At 42.3% G+C, this 18,216-nt stretch overlaps 1 protein-coding gene across 2 annotated transcripts in view; it reads left to right on the forward strand.

Annotated features, from left to right (window-relative positions):
* Nucleotides 1–18,216, forward strand: part of PRKG1 (protein kinase cGMP-dependent 1) — a 2,371,600-nt gene that overhangs the window by 1,536,083 nt on the left and 817,301 nt on the right. For both annotated transcript variants that reach the window (XM_078642916.1, XM_078642915.1), the window contains exon 4: nt 6,249–6,354. In XM_078642916.1, coding sequence (XP_078499042.1) covers nt 6,249–6,354 — 106 coding nt within the window. The remainder of the gene's footprint in view (nt 1–6,248; nt 6,355–18,216) is intronic.

Below are 18,216 nucleotides of genomic sequence, written 5' to 3' on the forward strand. Positions count from 1 at the left end.
ATCAAGCCAATTATCGCTGCTTTAGCAGCAGTTTCCTGCCGCTAAAGCGGCGATAATTTTAACACCGTTCTTGATAATATGCCCCTAACTTCTTTAAAACTGACTTAAGTCAAGGACAGGCCTGTGCAGAAACACCCGAATAACTCTGAGCCTCTAACTTAGAAGTCTCCACACCGCACTGTCCTTAAAGTGGAAGACAAGTGATCTCTCCCAGCGGAAGAGCTCTAACGATAAATATCTCATGGGTTCTACAGATTCACAGAACATGATGTAATATCTAATAGAGTTTGTCCTGAGTTCAGAACACAATATTTGATAATCACAGTGTTCTTGGAAACGAGACTTAACAAACAACTTGTCGGTCTTACGTAAAGTGATGGGTGCAGAAAACATATTGAGCAGACTTAATTAATTAAAACACTTTGAGATCTACCCCAACCAGGGCATGGATAAACCCCTGCCTGACTATTTTAAGACAATCAAGAATAATGTACCTGGTTAAGCTATCCTCTGCATTGACCTGGACACTAACCCAGAGCAAAATATGGGCCAACCTTGCTTTATCAGGGAAGTATGACAGGTTTTGATCTGAGTGAATGATAAAATGAGAGTTGGTAGGGGGAAAATTGAGATATCGCGTACATATGCGTTTTCCCTCCATGTATAAGGATGAAGTGTTGTGTTTGCCCCAAACCCCTGCACGGTGCAGAGCCGCATGGACACTTTGAGAGTTATTCATTTTCAGGTAGAGGGAAATGGTCCCCCTGCATGCAGTCTGAGGAAGATTAAATACTGCACCAGCCAACCTACTTGGCTTCAAACATGAGGTGCTAACCTAGAGCTACCAAGAGCCTGCCAAGTCAGTGACCACACTGAGGTAACAGAAAGTACTTACGCTACTCAGGGATTGGCTACTGATCAACAATGTTGTAACCTTTTTCCTTCCAGGGCCACATGCCATAATATGGGATTTCCCAAAATTGGTAACCAAATCTAAATTACTCATAAAAGTTATGAAGAATTCTACCAATGTACGAAGTGCTCTTGGGGTTCCGGCCATAAGGACAGTGTTGTCTGCAGGTAATAATGCAGTGACAAAGGGCCCGATTCACAAAAGTAATCTGAGACAAAATCCTAACTTTACGAAAGTTAGGATTCCTAACTTTACTACCACTAAATGCCTTTTGAGAATACCCAAAGTCGTAAAATTAGGATTCTGTCTCAGTTTAGTAGTAGTAAAGCTAGGAGTCCTAACTTTACTACTACTATGTGCCTTTTGTGTATACCGAAAGTCTAAAGTTAGGATTTTGTCTCAGATTATTTTGTGAATTGGGCCCATTCTTGTTAGCTATACACGGGACATCACCAAATAATGGCTAAAATTATTAATATAAATAATGAACGGAAAAGGTGCCAGAATGCATCCTTGGTGCAGCCCTTGAGCTAACAGGAAAGTATCTGATATCTCCCCTAGAGGGCCATAGTGCACATTAGGGGTGGGATTATCATGGAGGATAAGCAACAAGTTCACCAAGGCAGTTTCAACTCCCCAAATCCAACAGCATCAGCCATTGCTTAGTTAAGTTTACAAAGTCAAATGCTGTTTATAGGTCCATGGAGGCCAGGCACAGTGGGTACTGCTTGGTGATGGTATACTTGCCAATCAACAGATGCAGGTTCAAACACTGTTCCATCATACACAGCCCTCAAAAGAAGCCAAATTGATGGAGACTCAAAATATTGTTTTGATTTGCCTGAAGTCTTAAACAATTAAAAAACACCCTGTCAAAGATCTTGACAGTACTGTCAATTAAGGAAACCGGGTGATAGCATTTGGGCAACTTGCGGTTCCTTTTTCTAAAAATAGGAACAGTAATCGAAAGAGCGCAGGATCTTATTGCACAATAAGTTGATAAACAAGTTTGTGAGCAATGGTCCCCAAAGACCGATGATTTTATGAGGTCCTTTGGGACCCCATACGGCCCTGGGGCTGTACCACCGGGGTTTTGCCTTATGGTATCTGTCACTTCCAATAACGTAATGGACAAAGAGGGTGAATTGTATGGTTTTTCCCGCAGAAGGTTCCCCCAAACTCTTACCTTCTGATAGATGGTAGATAGAGCTAAAATGTTCAACCCATTCAGAGCACAATACGTTACAAAGCAGAAGAGAATTGGCTGACACAACCCTTTGCCTAACTTTATTGACTGTATCCCAAAACACTTTACCATTATTCTGCAGTGCTGCAGATTCCAGATTTTCCCAATTCTTTTTGTTCAAAGTCTCCTTCCTACACTTCCAAGTGCTTTTATAAAACGTCCTAGCCACGCAAACCTTGAAGGGTCTTATGGTTTTGCTAAAAGTACCGTCCTTAAATGTCAATTGGCAGCTGAACAATGCCTATCAAATCATCGAGGGCACACCTAAGCATGCTGATTATGCTAAAATCAAAATGAGAGGGGGAGAATGGACCACTTGCTTTGTGTAACCAGGGTCTTTATTCGTGTTGGAACGGTCTTAAAAAACCCTCATATACGTACACAGGCTAAAAAGGCGGTATATCTTGATTCTCCACCTGGGTGTACCGTAACAGCATGATCATAGGGCCTTTTCCTTAGTCGATATACAGCATTATTAGCCAGTGTACGTATATGAGGGTTTTTTAAGATGGTTCCGACACGATTAAAGACCCTGGTTACACAGGACAAGTGGTCCATTCTCCCCCTCCCATTTTGATTTTTGTACTAACTATTGTAAGCCGAATGGATCACAGCTTTTTTTTCCCTCCCCTTTGATTATTGAGCATGCTGATTAGGCTTCAGTAGGTGAGTCCTAATGCATGAGCATTGATGTTCATAATGGACTAATATAACATCTCCACTTACGTCTGCCAAACAATCCAGGAAAGCATGCTGATGTTTTTTTAAGAGAAGACAAAGAGCATTATTCCTTCAAGAAGCAGGCAAGTCTAAGGCTCTCATTGGAATGCTGGGTAATAGGTGTGGTTACAGCAGCCATTTTTGCCTTAACCCATTCGGTGCTCATGACGGTCCCCGGCCGTCATGCATCACAGTGGGCGTGTGCTGAGGACTGCCGGCTTTCTTAAGGGAGAAAGTTCAGCCTGTAAGGGGCTCCTTAAATTTAATGTAACACTCATCCATAAAACACTCAATGCTGAAGAGTCCTGAAGTAAAATCTCCCCCCGTATTTGATGAAGAAAGAAAGATTGGTCACTGAGTCATAGCTTGGCATGTTTGGCTGGGTATCCCTCTTTGTGTGTTCCAAGTGCCCTCGATGGCCCTGTTATTAGCTGCCTGCTGTGGACTGTCAGGATCAATTATGGCTTCATAAGCTACATTCGTAGCACCGGCAACTGAGGTGTTGAAAGGGGAACCTAGCCTTGAGTATTGACTATGTGAGCTGTAGCAGTACCTAAACTCAGAGAGACTTTTTTGATTGAGGTAATTTCAGTACTGATGACCCCCATGACCCTTTCCAGCATCCTGTCGATGGAGTACATTTTGCTGGGGGAGTGGATGCTGGAGGGACACTAATAACCTTCTTTTCCCCCTTTGAAAAAGACAGTGGAGAACCTCTACCTACTAAATCAAATTGCATAAATAAAATAAAACTGCGGGAACACAAATATAAAGGAATGAGGACCAAGTATACCTTCAAAAGATAAAACCAAGAGGGGTGGCCCAGACCAGTCTTCGCTGGGCTCTGACGGGTGGTGATGGGCCTGTTCCATGAGCGTTCTGAGCATCCAATTGCTCTTAAAAGCATTGTGGTGTCCTGAACCCCTCCTTCTGGATTCCACATAGAATTATGGGGGTTGTAGTCCACCACAGCACATGCCAACAAGTAGCAGGGCATCCAGCGGTTCCAAGTACGCTTAAAATTGCAGCGGTGTCCTGAGCCACTCTTCCTGGGCTCCAAGTAGAATTCTGTGGGTTGTGGTCCCCCCATAGCACATGGTAACAAGCAGCAGGGCATTAAAAGTTATATGACAATGTCCAAACCAAGATGTCCATACGCTGACCTTGTGTAAATTAAAAATACAATGATTCAGCATTACACTTTTGCTTGACATTTGATTCGTATCTGCTTTTCAGATCAGGATTCAATTTTTCACATGGGATGATAAATATCAGTATATTAAATTGTGGGTTATTGTGTACCACATTTCACCTACATAACCATTAGAAATGTTTTTTTGAGAGCCCTCTTCAAAAGACAGATAAAGATTCGATAAACTGTATTATCAATCAGTGAACAGGATAAAGTGAGTTGATTTGATGTCACTGGAATATTATTAGGCAATTGTACTAATAACACTCAGAGAAATTCAACACGGTTGGGTGATAGTTTACACATTTTCAGTGTCTACCAACAGAACGTTTTGCTTTTGCTGGCAGTGCAATATTTCCTCAGAATATATTCTAGAATACACTCAGAAGAGAAAACAATCGATAATATCATGTTTTGAATGAGCTTAGTAATAATGGAAATAACGCTTGCTTTCCTCCCATTGTACAAGCCATTTTTCTCTCAATGTCTCTTAGAGAAACACTCTATCTTATAATGCATGTTTTCATAAACTTGACTCCTACTCTATATCTAGAGAGGTAGGGGAGCCAAAAGTGAAAACACCTGTTTGGGATATTGTACATATGTTTCATGTGTCAATAATAAATAAAGAACATTGCAACTGGTAGAATTCTGTGCACCAATCCTTAGTTGGGAAATAATGCACACTCTACTTTGTCGAGTCATATGAATGTGAGTCAACCAAGATATAATAGGTCTTAAAAAACAATTGTGACTATGGATATTGAACTCGGCAGGACTGGGAACCCAAAGCAACCCTGGCAATTTTGTCGGACTGCCTCCACTGCTGCATTACTGGCCCCCACCCTACCATCCTCCTAGGGAATCGCCCAATGCCCGCTCTGGCCATACCGGCCCTGGTAACAATTAATACAAACATCCTTCAACTGATAAGGGGAGGTGCTACAAAAATGTAAACAGCGAGCAGGCAAAGCAGGCATAGCATGCAGGTACCGTACCTGAAGGTTCATAATACTGCTTTCTTTAAAAAGAAGTCATAATGGTGAATGTAAAAAAATTTGTAAGCATTACGTTTGCACCGTTATCCACAGTGGGTTTCCAATGCTTCCTTGGGAAAATACAAAGTGCATAAACACTGGCAACATAATTCTGTGTTATCTTTCTGATCAACACTTCAAAAGATTATTGCTCAGAAATTCCAGTAGCAGCCAACACCATCCGAATAGCTGTACTGTTCTATTCAAAAGGTATAAATGCATGAGTTGTGATTAGCAAAAGGTCAGGCAATCTGAGTGGAGTTGTTTATTCTACATCATTCCTACAATTTAAATCCTTTAGGGCCTTCAGTACTTTTAGCACAAGCATTACAATTTTACTGCAAGTAGCATTTTGTTTAGGTAATGAAAACAATTACATCTCTCCCTTTTTAGTGATAATGTCATACTAAAGGCAATAATATAACATCATGGCAATAATCTCTTTTTAATGCTTTTTTTCAAAAGCAGTAAATCAATGTTGTTATTCCCTCTGTAAGGGTGCTTATTGTCCGTTTCATTCAAATCACAGGTTTTTATTTACAGGACTCAAATACCAAAATCAAAACATTAATACAGAGGTCAAAGAAAAGTATGTCATTTAGTTATTTAGGTTTACAAAAGCTCCCTCATTTCGGGCACTGCAGAACCATATAGACACTGGAAATATGTGTTCATGTCTTATTAGAACATTGGAATGTTGGGAGCTCCATTGAAAACAATTGAGTAGCTCCGGGCTTATAATGGCTGGTATATGCCCGGGGTTCCAACATTCCAGCGCTTCTTTGTTCACAGCTGTGAACAAAGGCTTCAGGTGGCCTGAGGGGTTTTCAAACCCCTCGCTCTCCCTGAAACCTTTGTTTTATTTGTTACAACATTCTGCCTTCTAGTGACAGAATGTTTTAATAGCCTTACAGCCCTTCGTAGCTGGGCTATACCGGCTATTAAAGTTCCGCTCCCTTGTTAAAGGCTCTCGCCTTCGACTCGGGCCTTTAACGCTGGAGCAGGCCTTTAATAGCCGGTATAGTCCGGCTATAATAATCTACTCTGTAACAATGGATAACCTCATTGGTTTATCAAATTGTGTGTTTTCATTTTAAGTACTTGCACGATAATATTGCATTTTATCCTTTTGTTTTTCAGCTCTCCAAAACGTGAAACTTTGGGCTATTGATCGACAATGTTTTCAGACGATAATGATGAGGACGGGCCTTATAAAGCATACAGAGTATATGGAGTTTTTACGAAGGTTTGGCATTTTTACATTATTTTCCAGATTTGCAGTTTCCTTAGGTTACAATTTCATGCAAAATAACCAGCAATGTTCTCAGCTCTGAAAATTATTTGACATTATCTTATTTTACTAATTATTTTTACCAAGGGAATTTCGCCTGCTGATATTTTTAAGTCTTACTTAAAATGTAATTTCAAGAATCACTCATGTTTGGATCTATTTTACTGGGCATAGTCAAATTAAAGAACAGGGATATGCCACAATCCTTGATTTGTTTTAGTAGTTCAGAAGGTATTTGCAGGTATTCTTGATTTCCTTTACTATAATTTGTAATGAAAGTGCAGGCTATGCCTAACATCACAAAAAGCAAACATTTAAAGACATTGAGACCTATACATAAAGCCATTTTAAGATAAGTAAAGTAGTACTTCACTGGTACTCTTTTAGGGACCCTTACATGTCTTTATGAATTGGCCCCAAAACACTCTAAAATCAAATAGAAATTACCCTGCCCTTTTTGAACCTTTGCTAATAGTGAGTGAGATGTTTTGGGGCTGACTCACAGTGGGATGTAAACAAAGATAAATGAGGACCCTTGTAATAATTACTTCCATACTCATAAATGCTTTTGGGAATCAGATCAAAATATTGTAATACGATTTTAAGTAAATATGCACTTAAGGACAAGGATGATATAATTTGTACTTTATGTGGAATTGAGGCAAATCCTTCATAAATTCTAGTTTTGTAATGTAGCGACCATTATCCAGATTATAGCTATTATTATGGATTTGCATCATACATTGGGCTGTATCAGACTGGTTAGTGCCAATGAAACCTTTTCAAACCATTATCATCCTCTTCAGAGCACTTGGGACCGCGATTTAGCAAGGTAATGCCTGAATGCCCCTTTAAAAGGACCTGCAGTCAGTGTTCCATGCAACAGGGTTCTTCATTTACTTCAGATGCTCCTGCTTGATTAAAGGCACAGGAAGCAAAACAATTCAGGAGCAATGTTTCCCTTAACCTAATATGTTTTTCTTCAGAACTACTCCAGTAACACCAGGCAAAATATGAAATGTACTACATTCTTCTGCTACAGTCTATGAAATTTGCCATTTCCATGAATGGGGTTAATTTTGTTAATTAGCTCTACAAGGTCCTCAAAGCAGGATTGCATTACACAGCTCATTTATTGGTACGGAGAACAGCATTCTTCAGTCCATATAGCGCTGACGGCAAACGCCGACACGTTTCGGGAGAATCTCTTCTTCAAAGCAATACAGTCAATGAGTGCATAGAGAGCCCCATCTTACTTGTTAAGCATTATCACACGCCGATTGGACCACTCTGTATGAGACTTTGTGTTGCTTGTTGGGAGAGGGAGTTCTTTATTGTTCATTGGCACTATATATATATATATATGTGTGTGTGTGTGTACATATATATTCACTGAAAAAACACAGGTTTCAGGGAATTATAGTTAGAAATTATCATTTACAGAACCTTAGAAATTCACTGAAAAAAACACAGGTTTTTAATTAGAAATTAGCATTTAAAAAAACCTTAGAAATTCACAGAAAAAAACAAAGGCTACAGGGACTTTATAGTTTGGCTGACATTTCACTCATACAAAACCAGAGAAATTCAGCTGTTATAGTTAGCTGAGCTAACTATAACTCGCATTCCCGCAATTCACTGCTCATGACCTCACATTTTTCATCACTCATGACATGGTCAGTGAAATCACTGATGACATCTCAACTGCTGGGGCTCATACAGAGCCGTAATTGTTTAAAAACAGTGATTATAGTATGCTGATTAAAACGGAGGGATTACGAACATTTCAACTCCCATAATGCCTAAACACTGCCTCATCTGAGCAGCCCCAATGGGGGCGTGCCATTATGCATATACAATGGAGGAGAGTGATCGCCAGAGCACGCATCTTACGCTAAGCCTCTGAAGAAGAGATTACTTGAAATGCGTCAGGCTCAACGCAGGGCTGTTTTCGTCTTTGCTGACATGCTGAACTATGTCCATACATTTTCAATAAAGGCTGGTAACCTTTAATCCCTGCTCGAGTGCGTCTCAAGTGGGTAACCTGTGTGTTTATACTAGCAGCCCGTCCCGGCATTGTCCGGGTATGAAATAGAATGTGTGTAATGTGTGTATTTGGCAAGGGCAATTTATTTTAAAATCGCGTGGTAGACAACATTTTTTGTTTCATTGGAATAGGGACGGAGAAGGTCGAGCTGCAGCCCTGGTTGATGTTAGCTGTCCCGTGTAATGTCGTTGAATGAGAGAGTTATCGGCCGCGGGTAGATCCGTTCAATGAGAGAGTTGAGTGACAGCGAGTAGGAGAGGCTGCAGTAATTGTCCCCGCAGACACGCTCATTTGCGTGTTTCCCCGCTTGAGGCCCAGATGCAGGCCTGTTTGATGTTAGCAGGTGCGTGTTCCCCCGCTTGAGGCCCAGCTGCAGCCCTGGTTGATGTTATCAGGTGCGTGTAATTAGTGTCCTGATCCGCCGCCTGAGCCCGGCTAGAGCCCTGGTTGATGGTAGCAGGCGCGTGTAATTCCGTTGAATGAGAGAGTTCAGTAGCAGCGCACAGGAGAGGCTGCAGTAACGTTACTTACCAGGCCTCCAGGTGAACGCGTTTGTCACGCCCCCAGCACACGGCCACAGCAGACGATCTTCTGATTAATGTACGAACCACATGGCATGAAGGGCGGAATGTAGCACACGCCCCCAGCGTTTCTCACGCCCCCAGCGTGCCCCTTGATGCGGTACAATTGCGTTCGAATGGCATGAAGGCCGGACACACACCCCCAGCGTTTCTCATGCCCCCAGCGAGTCACGCCCCCAGCGTGCCCCTTGATGCTGTGCAGCAATGTAATTGGCGCTTGTATGTACGACTCACATGGCATGACGGGCGGACACACGCCCCCAGCGTCTGTCATGCCCCCAGCACACGCCCACAGCCCACGATGTGATGGCCGTACCTCACGCCCCCAGCATTAGTCACGCCCCCAGCCCACGCCCACAGCACAATGCAGACACGCCCACAAGGGACTACTTTGCCGGCACGGTTCTTTTACCTTTTAAATGTATAGAGGAGTTGGCCTTCCGGCTAAGGCGCTCGACCTCGGACCTGGAGATCTGGGTTCGAGTCTTGGTAACGCCGCCAAACATCCTGTGATTCTGGGCTAATCACTTAATCTCCCCATGCCTAAAAAAATGAATGTGTGTCCTCATGTAACGTAGCTGCTGCTATGTAAAGCGCTCTGATACCTGATTCAGTTCGGGTCAAGTTCGCGCTATATAAAACTCTGCAAAAAAAATATATATGTGGTGGCCGTCTGCATAGCCTATCTCCTTCTGCTGCAACTGCCCTTTTCAACGCTGTATTGGGTGTTGTGATTGGTGCTGTGGCTACTGAGATTACCCGCCTCAAAGGTTTGGGCTCTCTCTTTATAATATTAGTATGGATATATATATATATATATATATATATATATATATATATATATATATATATATATATATATATATAAAACGCTCGAACACTCCTCCGTGTTTAGGAAAAGAAGAAGCAGCACTCCGGCGGTTACTAAACAGCGTGTAGTTTATTCCACAGCAACAAACGTTTCGGCAAAAGCCTTCGTCAGTGTCACGACCCACTGCCCAACAGACACATTTAAATAACGTCATACAAAAATGATGAGCATCGACAAGGGACAAACCCTCATAGCGTCACAATGAGCGCCATTTTGGAGTGGTTTTCTTAACCTTAACACCAATGCATGATTAACCCATAGATTGGGTAGCCATACATTCAGAAGGGTCAAAAGTAGACAATTACTTCTATTTATAGAAATAATAGAGCCGTGGATCGGCGTAGGTCCCTTGTTACAAGGAGAAAAAGGATGCGCATCAAAATAAAGGTAAACATGCCGGCAAAAATCTATATATACATATACACAGAGATACGTATTGCACAATTGATATTACAATTATTGCTTGTTGTTGCTAGCGCCCTATAAGATCAATAGATTAGAGAAATTGATTAATCTGGGGCTTAGTATATCCGGGGAAACAGATCTCACAACACTATGATCAGCCAAAGGTCCGTCCGGCGGAGAACAAAAAATGAGGATCAAATTGAAAAAATGGTGATAGTTATGCATATACAAACCGATCATCCATAAATGAGCAGTGTGTCACTTATAACCTAAGAATTCATTACGTCATGGTACATGATGATACACATCTCCAAAAACACAAGTCATACAAAAACATAGCACAAAGGTGAGGAAAAGTGTGGGATACACAATACACTCAATATTCATACAGTCGTCAAAATCCTTATTATATATGGTCAGTATTATTCTCCTAGGTGAGAAGTCTAGTTATTCAATCTATACATTGTATGCAGTATGCAATATATTACATATTCCTGAGATCTGCTAAGTGGTGTAGACGACATGAGGGCCAGTCTGGTTACTTTGTCAGATATTATACTCTCTTTCATTTGCCCAGATGAACTATCATCTCTTCACCACTATTCATACCCTTAGGGAACTTGGTGGACAGGTCGATGATGTACCTCGATTCGAGGCGTCTAAGCCTTCTCAGTCTGTCCCCACCCCGTAGATTATATGGGACATGATCTAATCCAAAAAAGCGTAATTTACTCCTGTCCATATTATGATATTCGGCAAAATGCCGTGCTACCGGGTAGGCTTGGTCAACTTTGTCGATAGCCCTAAGATGTTCCAGCACTCTGAGCTTAAGTTGGTTGATGGTGCTCCCAATATATCTCAGACCGCATGGGCATATCAGACAGTACACCGCATAAGTGGTACTACAGGTAATACATTTCTGAATCTTTTTGGTTTTACCAGCATCAGGAATATCATATTGTAAAACCCTTCGACTATTACTACACGCTTTACATTTCCCGCAAGGGAAAAAGCCACTCATTGTTTTTAAAGTGTTAGTCTGAGATGATAGGGGTTCTAGATGACTGTGTACTAGCTTGTCACCCAAGGACCTAGCCTTGCTAAAAGTCACTAATGGATGCGATGGTAAATCTTCCCTTAAAACGTCATCAGTGAGCAAGATGTGCCAATTCTTGCGCATCATGGCTCTGAGACTGTCTGCACCAGTAGAATAAGGAGTAATCATCCTGAAAGTATTTTTTATATTGGCAGCTGCCTCACCCAGTTTCTGACAAAGTAAGTCCTTTCTCGGGATTGATCTCACCTTCTTCAAGGTGTTAATTAGAAGTGGTTCATCATAACCTCTAAGTCGGAAGCGTGACAGGCAATCCGAGGCAGCCGCCTCGAAGTCCTTATCTTGGGTACTGTTTCTTTTTATTCTTAAGAGTTCCCCATAGGGGATACTCTTAATGAGTTTGGGTGGGTGGGAACTTTTGGCAGAGAGAATTGAGTTCCCCGCTGTCTCTTTACGGTATATATATGTATGTGTGTGTGTGTGTGTACATATATATATATATATATATATTTAATTAAAAAAACACAGGTTTCAGGGACATTTTAATTAGAAATCAGCATTTGAAAAGCCTTTGAAATTCACGGAAAAAAACAAAGGGTACAGGGACTTTATAGTTAGGCTGACAGTTCACTCATACAAAACCTAAGAAATTCAGCTGTTATAGTTAGCTGAGCTAACTATAACTCGCGCCCCCGCAATTCACTGCTTATGACCTCACATTTTTCATCACTCATGTCATGGTCAGTGACATCACTGATGACATCTCAAATGACATCAGTGATGACATCATCTAGTGATGACGAGTGTTTTTAAAAGTTTACGTGTGTTAAATATATATACACACCAAGGTGTATTGGGTGTATGAGTGACTCTATGGATGACGCAGTGGGTGCATGACTGGCTGTATAAGTGAGTGATTAGGTGTCTCAGTGAATGTATGGGGGACTGACTGGTTGTGTGAATGTGTGTATCTGTCTGTCAGATGATGTCTAAGTGGGTGTATAAGTGTGTTAGTGGGTACATGAATGGCTATATGGGTGATTGATTGGTTGTCTGACTACAGCTATGGTTGTCTGGGTGTCTGTGGGTGAGGAGGTGTGTGGCTTAATGTATGGATCAGTGACTGGGTGAGTCAATGGCTGTATGGGGTACTGTTGTGAGTGTGAGAAGTTGTACAGGTGAGTGAGTGTCTGTATGACTGTGTCAGTGATTGAGTGCATGTGACAGTATGGGTGAGTAACTGAGAATGTGAAAGACAGTATATGTGAGTGACAGGGTATATGAGTGACTATGTGAGTGAGTGAATGTGAGAGTGGCTATATAGATGAGTGCATGCGTCTGTCAGTGACTGTGTAGCTGAGTGAGTATGTGTTACTATTTGTATGAGTAAGTGGCTGTATGATTGACTGTATGGGTGAGTCTCTAGGTGTGTGAGAAGTTCTATGGGTGGCTCACTCAGTGTGTGAGCACCTGTATGGCTGTATGAGTGGATATGTCAATGGCTGTATTAGTGAGTGAGTGGGTATATGAGTGGCAGTATGGGTGAGGGAGTGGATGTGTGTATAGATCAATGAATCAGTGAGTGGGTGTGTAAGTACTGGTATGGCTCTGAATGGGTTTGAGAATGGATGTGTGGGAGTGGCAGTGGGAATATAAAAGATTCTATAGGGGTGTAAGTGGGTGCATCAGAGATGCTTTGGATGATGTCATCACTGACGTCACCAGTGATGTCATTTGAGATGTCATCAGTGATGTCACTGACCATATTATGAGTGATGTAATATGTGAGGTCATAAGTAGTGCATTGCGGGGGCACGAGTTATAGTTAGCTCAGCTAACTATAACAGCTGAATTTCTCCCGTTTTGTATGAGTGAAATGTCCCTGTAACCTTTGATTTTTTTCTGTGAATTTCTAAGGTTTTTTAAATGCTAATTTCTAATAAAAAGGTCCCTGAAACCGGTGCTTTTTTCAGTGAATTTCTAAGGTTTTTTTAAATGCTAATTTCTAATATAACTTCCCTGAATCCTGTGTTTTTTCAGTGAATTTTTCAGTGAATTTCTTATTTAACAAGCAGTCACATTTACAGAGTGGTGGAGACCAGGGTCTGGGCCTCCGTCAGCTCTCAGGAATTCCATTGTGTAGGATTACAGGAGGTACCAGGATGGCTTCTTGGCCACCAAGGTCCCTCTGGAGTAAAGTGGACTTCATCCCCCAACCAGTGGTGTGCCAAGAGGCGCATTTGCAGAGTGGTGGACAAGGGGCCGTGGCCTCCAAAGACCTCTTAGCAAGCCCACTGTTTGGGACTTACTGGAGGTAACAGGAGGGGTAGTTGGTCAGAGGCCATGCCCCCTACCATGCTGCAAATGCGGCTCCTGGCACACTGCTTGTTTGCGGATGAAGTCCACTGTAGTCTTGAGGTCCTCAGGACACAAGGGGACCTCATCGCCCCACCAGGTGGAGCACTTGTTTGTTATGGGATGGTGGGAGCGGTGCTCATGACATTCCCAAAGCAAACTGCCATGTCCCTGGGGTGGGCACCCTGGGACATTGCTGGAGCCAGCCCTGGGGGCGACCGTCCCTAGGGCCATTCACGGCTCCATGATTGGGGCCTTGTGACCCACCTCCAACAATATTAAAGCCATGGGGAGGTGGTGGTCCCTGGGGCTGTGTGACTTTATTTTCTAATATAGTCCTGCGGAGGTGGGGGTCCCTGGGGCTCTGTGAGGGGGCCCCCCACACATCTTTTCAATGTAGCCCTGGGGAGGTGGCTGTCCCCAGGTCTGCAGGGATGCAGCATGGTCCCCCACATTTAACATAATTAACCCCAGGGAGTGGCAGTCCCCGGGGCTGCGAGGGCCTCTGAATCTATGTTAATGATTGATCCCTCGACCTGGCCCACCCGGGGGCTTAAAGAAAATTAAGCGTGGGAACCTGAGCTTTGTTTTTTTTAAAACATTTTTTGCCAGTTTCATAGATCCAATGCAAATTCCACAGAAAATGTTTTTAAAAAAATGCTTTTTGAAGCCCTGGGGGTCCCTGTGGGGGGCCAAGGGGGTCAGGGTGTTTCTACCCTGACCCCTTTTCTTATTTTTACTGTTTTTTGCCCTTTTGTCTTGTTACTCGGTTCAACCGAATCACAAGATGGCTACCAACACTTCCTGGTTTGAAGTGTTGGCAGCCAATTAGATCTCAGGCTTGAGATCGGGAGGGTTTGCAGATCCTCCACGGCCATATTCGTATATCTGAGAAATGTTTACATTTCTCAGGAATTACTGAACAGATCTACACCATTTAATAAAAAGAGTGCACTCTACACAAAGATCTACCTTTCTGTCAAATTTGTAATGTGTGTGTGTGTGTGTGTGTGTGTGTGTATATATTCACATATATGAGCCGATCTCCTCCACATTCCCCACTATCTTTCTAATTTTGTCCTCTACCGGCTCCCTTCTATTACTACTGCTACAATATAGAAAAGTCTAGAGATTTAATGACCAAGTAGTCTGCACTGCCAGGCGAATAATGCAGACCCTTCAGGGCATCCCCATTGAGCCCAATACCAATGAATATCTTTGAGATATGTGAGACTCAGGCGCCCCTCATCACATTCAGCAAGGGACCCATCATTTTGCATTGTGCTGCTGTGTTCTACCTAGCTTCTCCACTTAGGGGCTTGTTGAACATGTATTTGCAGTGTGTAACTCTTGCACTACTATGGAGGACTTTGGGCACCAGCACACTAGTTGTGCCAGCATTTGTAAGCATAAAATGAATATATAAAATATTTTTGTATCCATTGATCATGTGACACCTTCCTTTGGGAAATGGAGCCACGTTTCATGCTTCTACTAGTAACCTAGCATCAACATCTTGAAGGTGCCCTAGACAGACAAGAGATATTGTTTAATCAAAGCATCAAACCTACCTAAATGTCACAAGCTTTGCTGTGTAAGAATACTCAGTAACCCGCTCACTCTACCACCTGCGGTACAGTGGTCCCACAGTGACAGTACAGTAGTAGTGTTGGTACCATGACACCATTTTGTTTCTCTCCTCCATAACTACAACATGGCATTCGTATTGGTCTTTATCCTTTGTTCTACTTTACAATATGACACTTAAGCAACACTAAAAATAAAATCAAATAATTGCAAACAATTGGACTAAAATCTAAAATGAATGTGCTCCTTTTTTCATATGTGTGAGCGTCAATACTGTAGTAAATGTGATAAAATAATCAGGAAAGTGACAGAGTTAGAAGAAATGAGAGCTTGCTTGGAAACTGAGCTTAGAGATTCTGAGAAGATATATAAAGCTTGGAAGTGAATAATCTCTTATTCCCAACACAGCTCAAGTGCCTGTTTGAAGACACCGAAAAGCCAGCATACTTGAACTGCTGTTTGTGAATTCAGAATAATGATTGCTCCTGTGTCTGTCTTTAATGTCCCTGCTTGACTCTCTAATGAGCTGAAAAAATGAGGAACTTGTAGACCTTGGTTTATTTGATTTTATCACAACAGATAGTTTAAATAATACACACAGAAAACCCAAGGCAGGCGGCCATGCTAGCATAGCATGAGTGTAACTGGACAAAATGATGCTTCAAATTAGCTTATTTCAAAATAGGAATGGACTGGCTGTCTAACTTTACCCACAAAACATATAGAGCTTCCTTTTTTAATACTTGTTTTACTCCTGGTGTCCCACAAATGTCCTGCGGGTGCTAGTGAGCCCCCTTCTTAGCCCCCTTCTTAGCCAAGAGTGGGAGTCCAGGGCCTTCGCTGGCTCCTGAGGTAAAGTTGCAGGATCACAGATCCACCCAGCCCCCACCCCGCCACCTGCCCCTCCACTATTTTTTTTAATTTGAACTGAATTCCAAGACATTGTCTCACCTTAACTTAAAGTAGACCTCTATATAAAGATCTGGTGATATGAATGCTACCATATGGGTAACTCTTATTTGTTCATGCATGTCGGCACTTTGACCACCACTACTTTTAGTGCCATTACCCTGATGGACCATTGTGTCGTGTTGTGGCCATTACCTCACTCAGGGGCATGATAATAGGCTTGATAATATGCTGTTGTGAATTTCCATAGAAGCCCATGTTCTGGTGTGAACATGGGCTTCTATTAGAATTCTCAAGGGCATATTATGAAGCCCATTTTTGATGCCCTTCTTGATAATAGGCCCCTCTGTTATTGTGAAGACTGGAAAGTTTTATGGCTGTTACTTCGGTTCACAGTAATTTTTGAGCGGGAGCCATCTTGTGGTGGATATAATGTACAAACTCGAAGAAAAGTGTCATCAAACTAATTGTCATTCAAATTACTACTGGACAAATTATTAGTGTTCACCTTTTTCTAGGGTTCTCATAAATATTCAGAGCTGCTTTTGAATTCCCGCGCATGAGGTGATGAAATCAGTGGGTGATAGATATAGTAGGTCCCAAACGATCCTCTGTCAATCTTAAGGGTGTGGCAACTGAGTTTTCTTTACAGTGCCCTCCTAGACATTTGTGAGATTGAGGGCCTGGTGATGGGCACCATGCTTTTTACTTTGTGCTAAATCATAACAAGTATCAATGTGGCTGGTTGATGTATGGTTGTCATATCCTGGCATGGGTGCAGGTCATCTTGGATGGCTACAATGGCAAATTAAGTCCAGAGGATTCTGAGCAGGGCAATCAGTGAACATTTGGGGCCAGTGTGTAAACAACTGAATGGTGTGGAAAAGCCAGTATAATTTTGTTTTACTAGGCGCAGCCCGTGCAGGTAAGATTGGTGGGGCTGGGGGGACACGGTGAGGAAGGTAGTCGGCAGACTATGACGAGTTAAACTTACATTTAAAAAAACAAAAAACACTTACCTTGCGCTCGCATCATCGCCGTAGGTGCTTTATGGGTTTTTAAATTTAAGTTTACCTCAGCGTCGTCTATCGACTCCCCCCACCACGCCCCTACTCCACCGATCTTACATGCATGGGTCATGCCTGGTTTTTACATGAGCAACATAGGAACTTCCTTCTGCAGTTACACATGAATTATTGAAAGTGCTCGAAGCACTAAATTTGAGTTAGCATTGAGTGTTATGAACTAGAAGCTCAATGCAGCCTAGAGAGCTTAATTGTTTTGTTTCATGGCTTAGCCACTACTGCAAAGGAGAATGATCATAATAACCTTTTTGACCTCACTATTCTGGCTTCATTAGCCGCTTTGCTGCGGCAGACATTCCACCGCGGTGCGAAAAAAACGATGCATGCGCAGTTTGGACGGCCACTGGTCGTCCTCTGCACACTCCCACAGTGACATCGTGCGGCTGGCCGTCACATGGAAAAGGTTAGACCTGTGGGCATCCCAGTTTCCCATGTGATGGCAAATGTTACTCTGGAGGTAGCCTCTTAAGAGTCAATGATAGGAGAGTAAAATATGACAGGGTTAACTGTTTCAGAGAAAATGCTAATTACTATTGATTCCATTTATGATGTTATTACAACAGTGAGTAATCATTCTAATTTCTGTCTACCCGACTGCCAATGCTAAGATTGTCAGAATATACTGCAAAATATTAGGTGTCACATGGTGGAATACATGCAGGAAAAACACATGGGGGTCATTACGATAGCGGGCTGATCGCCAGGGTAACATCGTTTACAACATGGTGAAAACACCGTGATGCCTTTACAACGATGCCATTACAGCGCAAGTCGTTACTACGACTTGCGCTGGATGGCGCTGTTGTATAAGGAATATTGCAATTTTATATTCCAACACCTTCCCTACTGTTACGTGGAATGGTGTTGGAATATAAAATTATAATATTCCACAATCCACGCACTACAACGCAAGTCGTTGTAAC

Source organism: Lissotriton helveticus, chromosome 5_1, assembly GCF_964261635.1.
Source record: "Lissotriton helveticus chromosome 5_1, aLisHel1.1, whole genome shotgun sequence".
Taxonomy (NCBI): domain Eukaryota; kingdom Metazoa; phylum Chordata; class Amphibia; order Caudata; family Salamandridae; genus Lissotriton; species Lissotriton helveticus.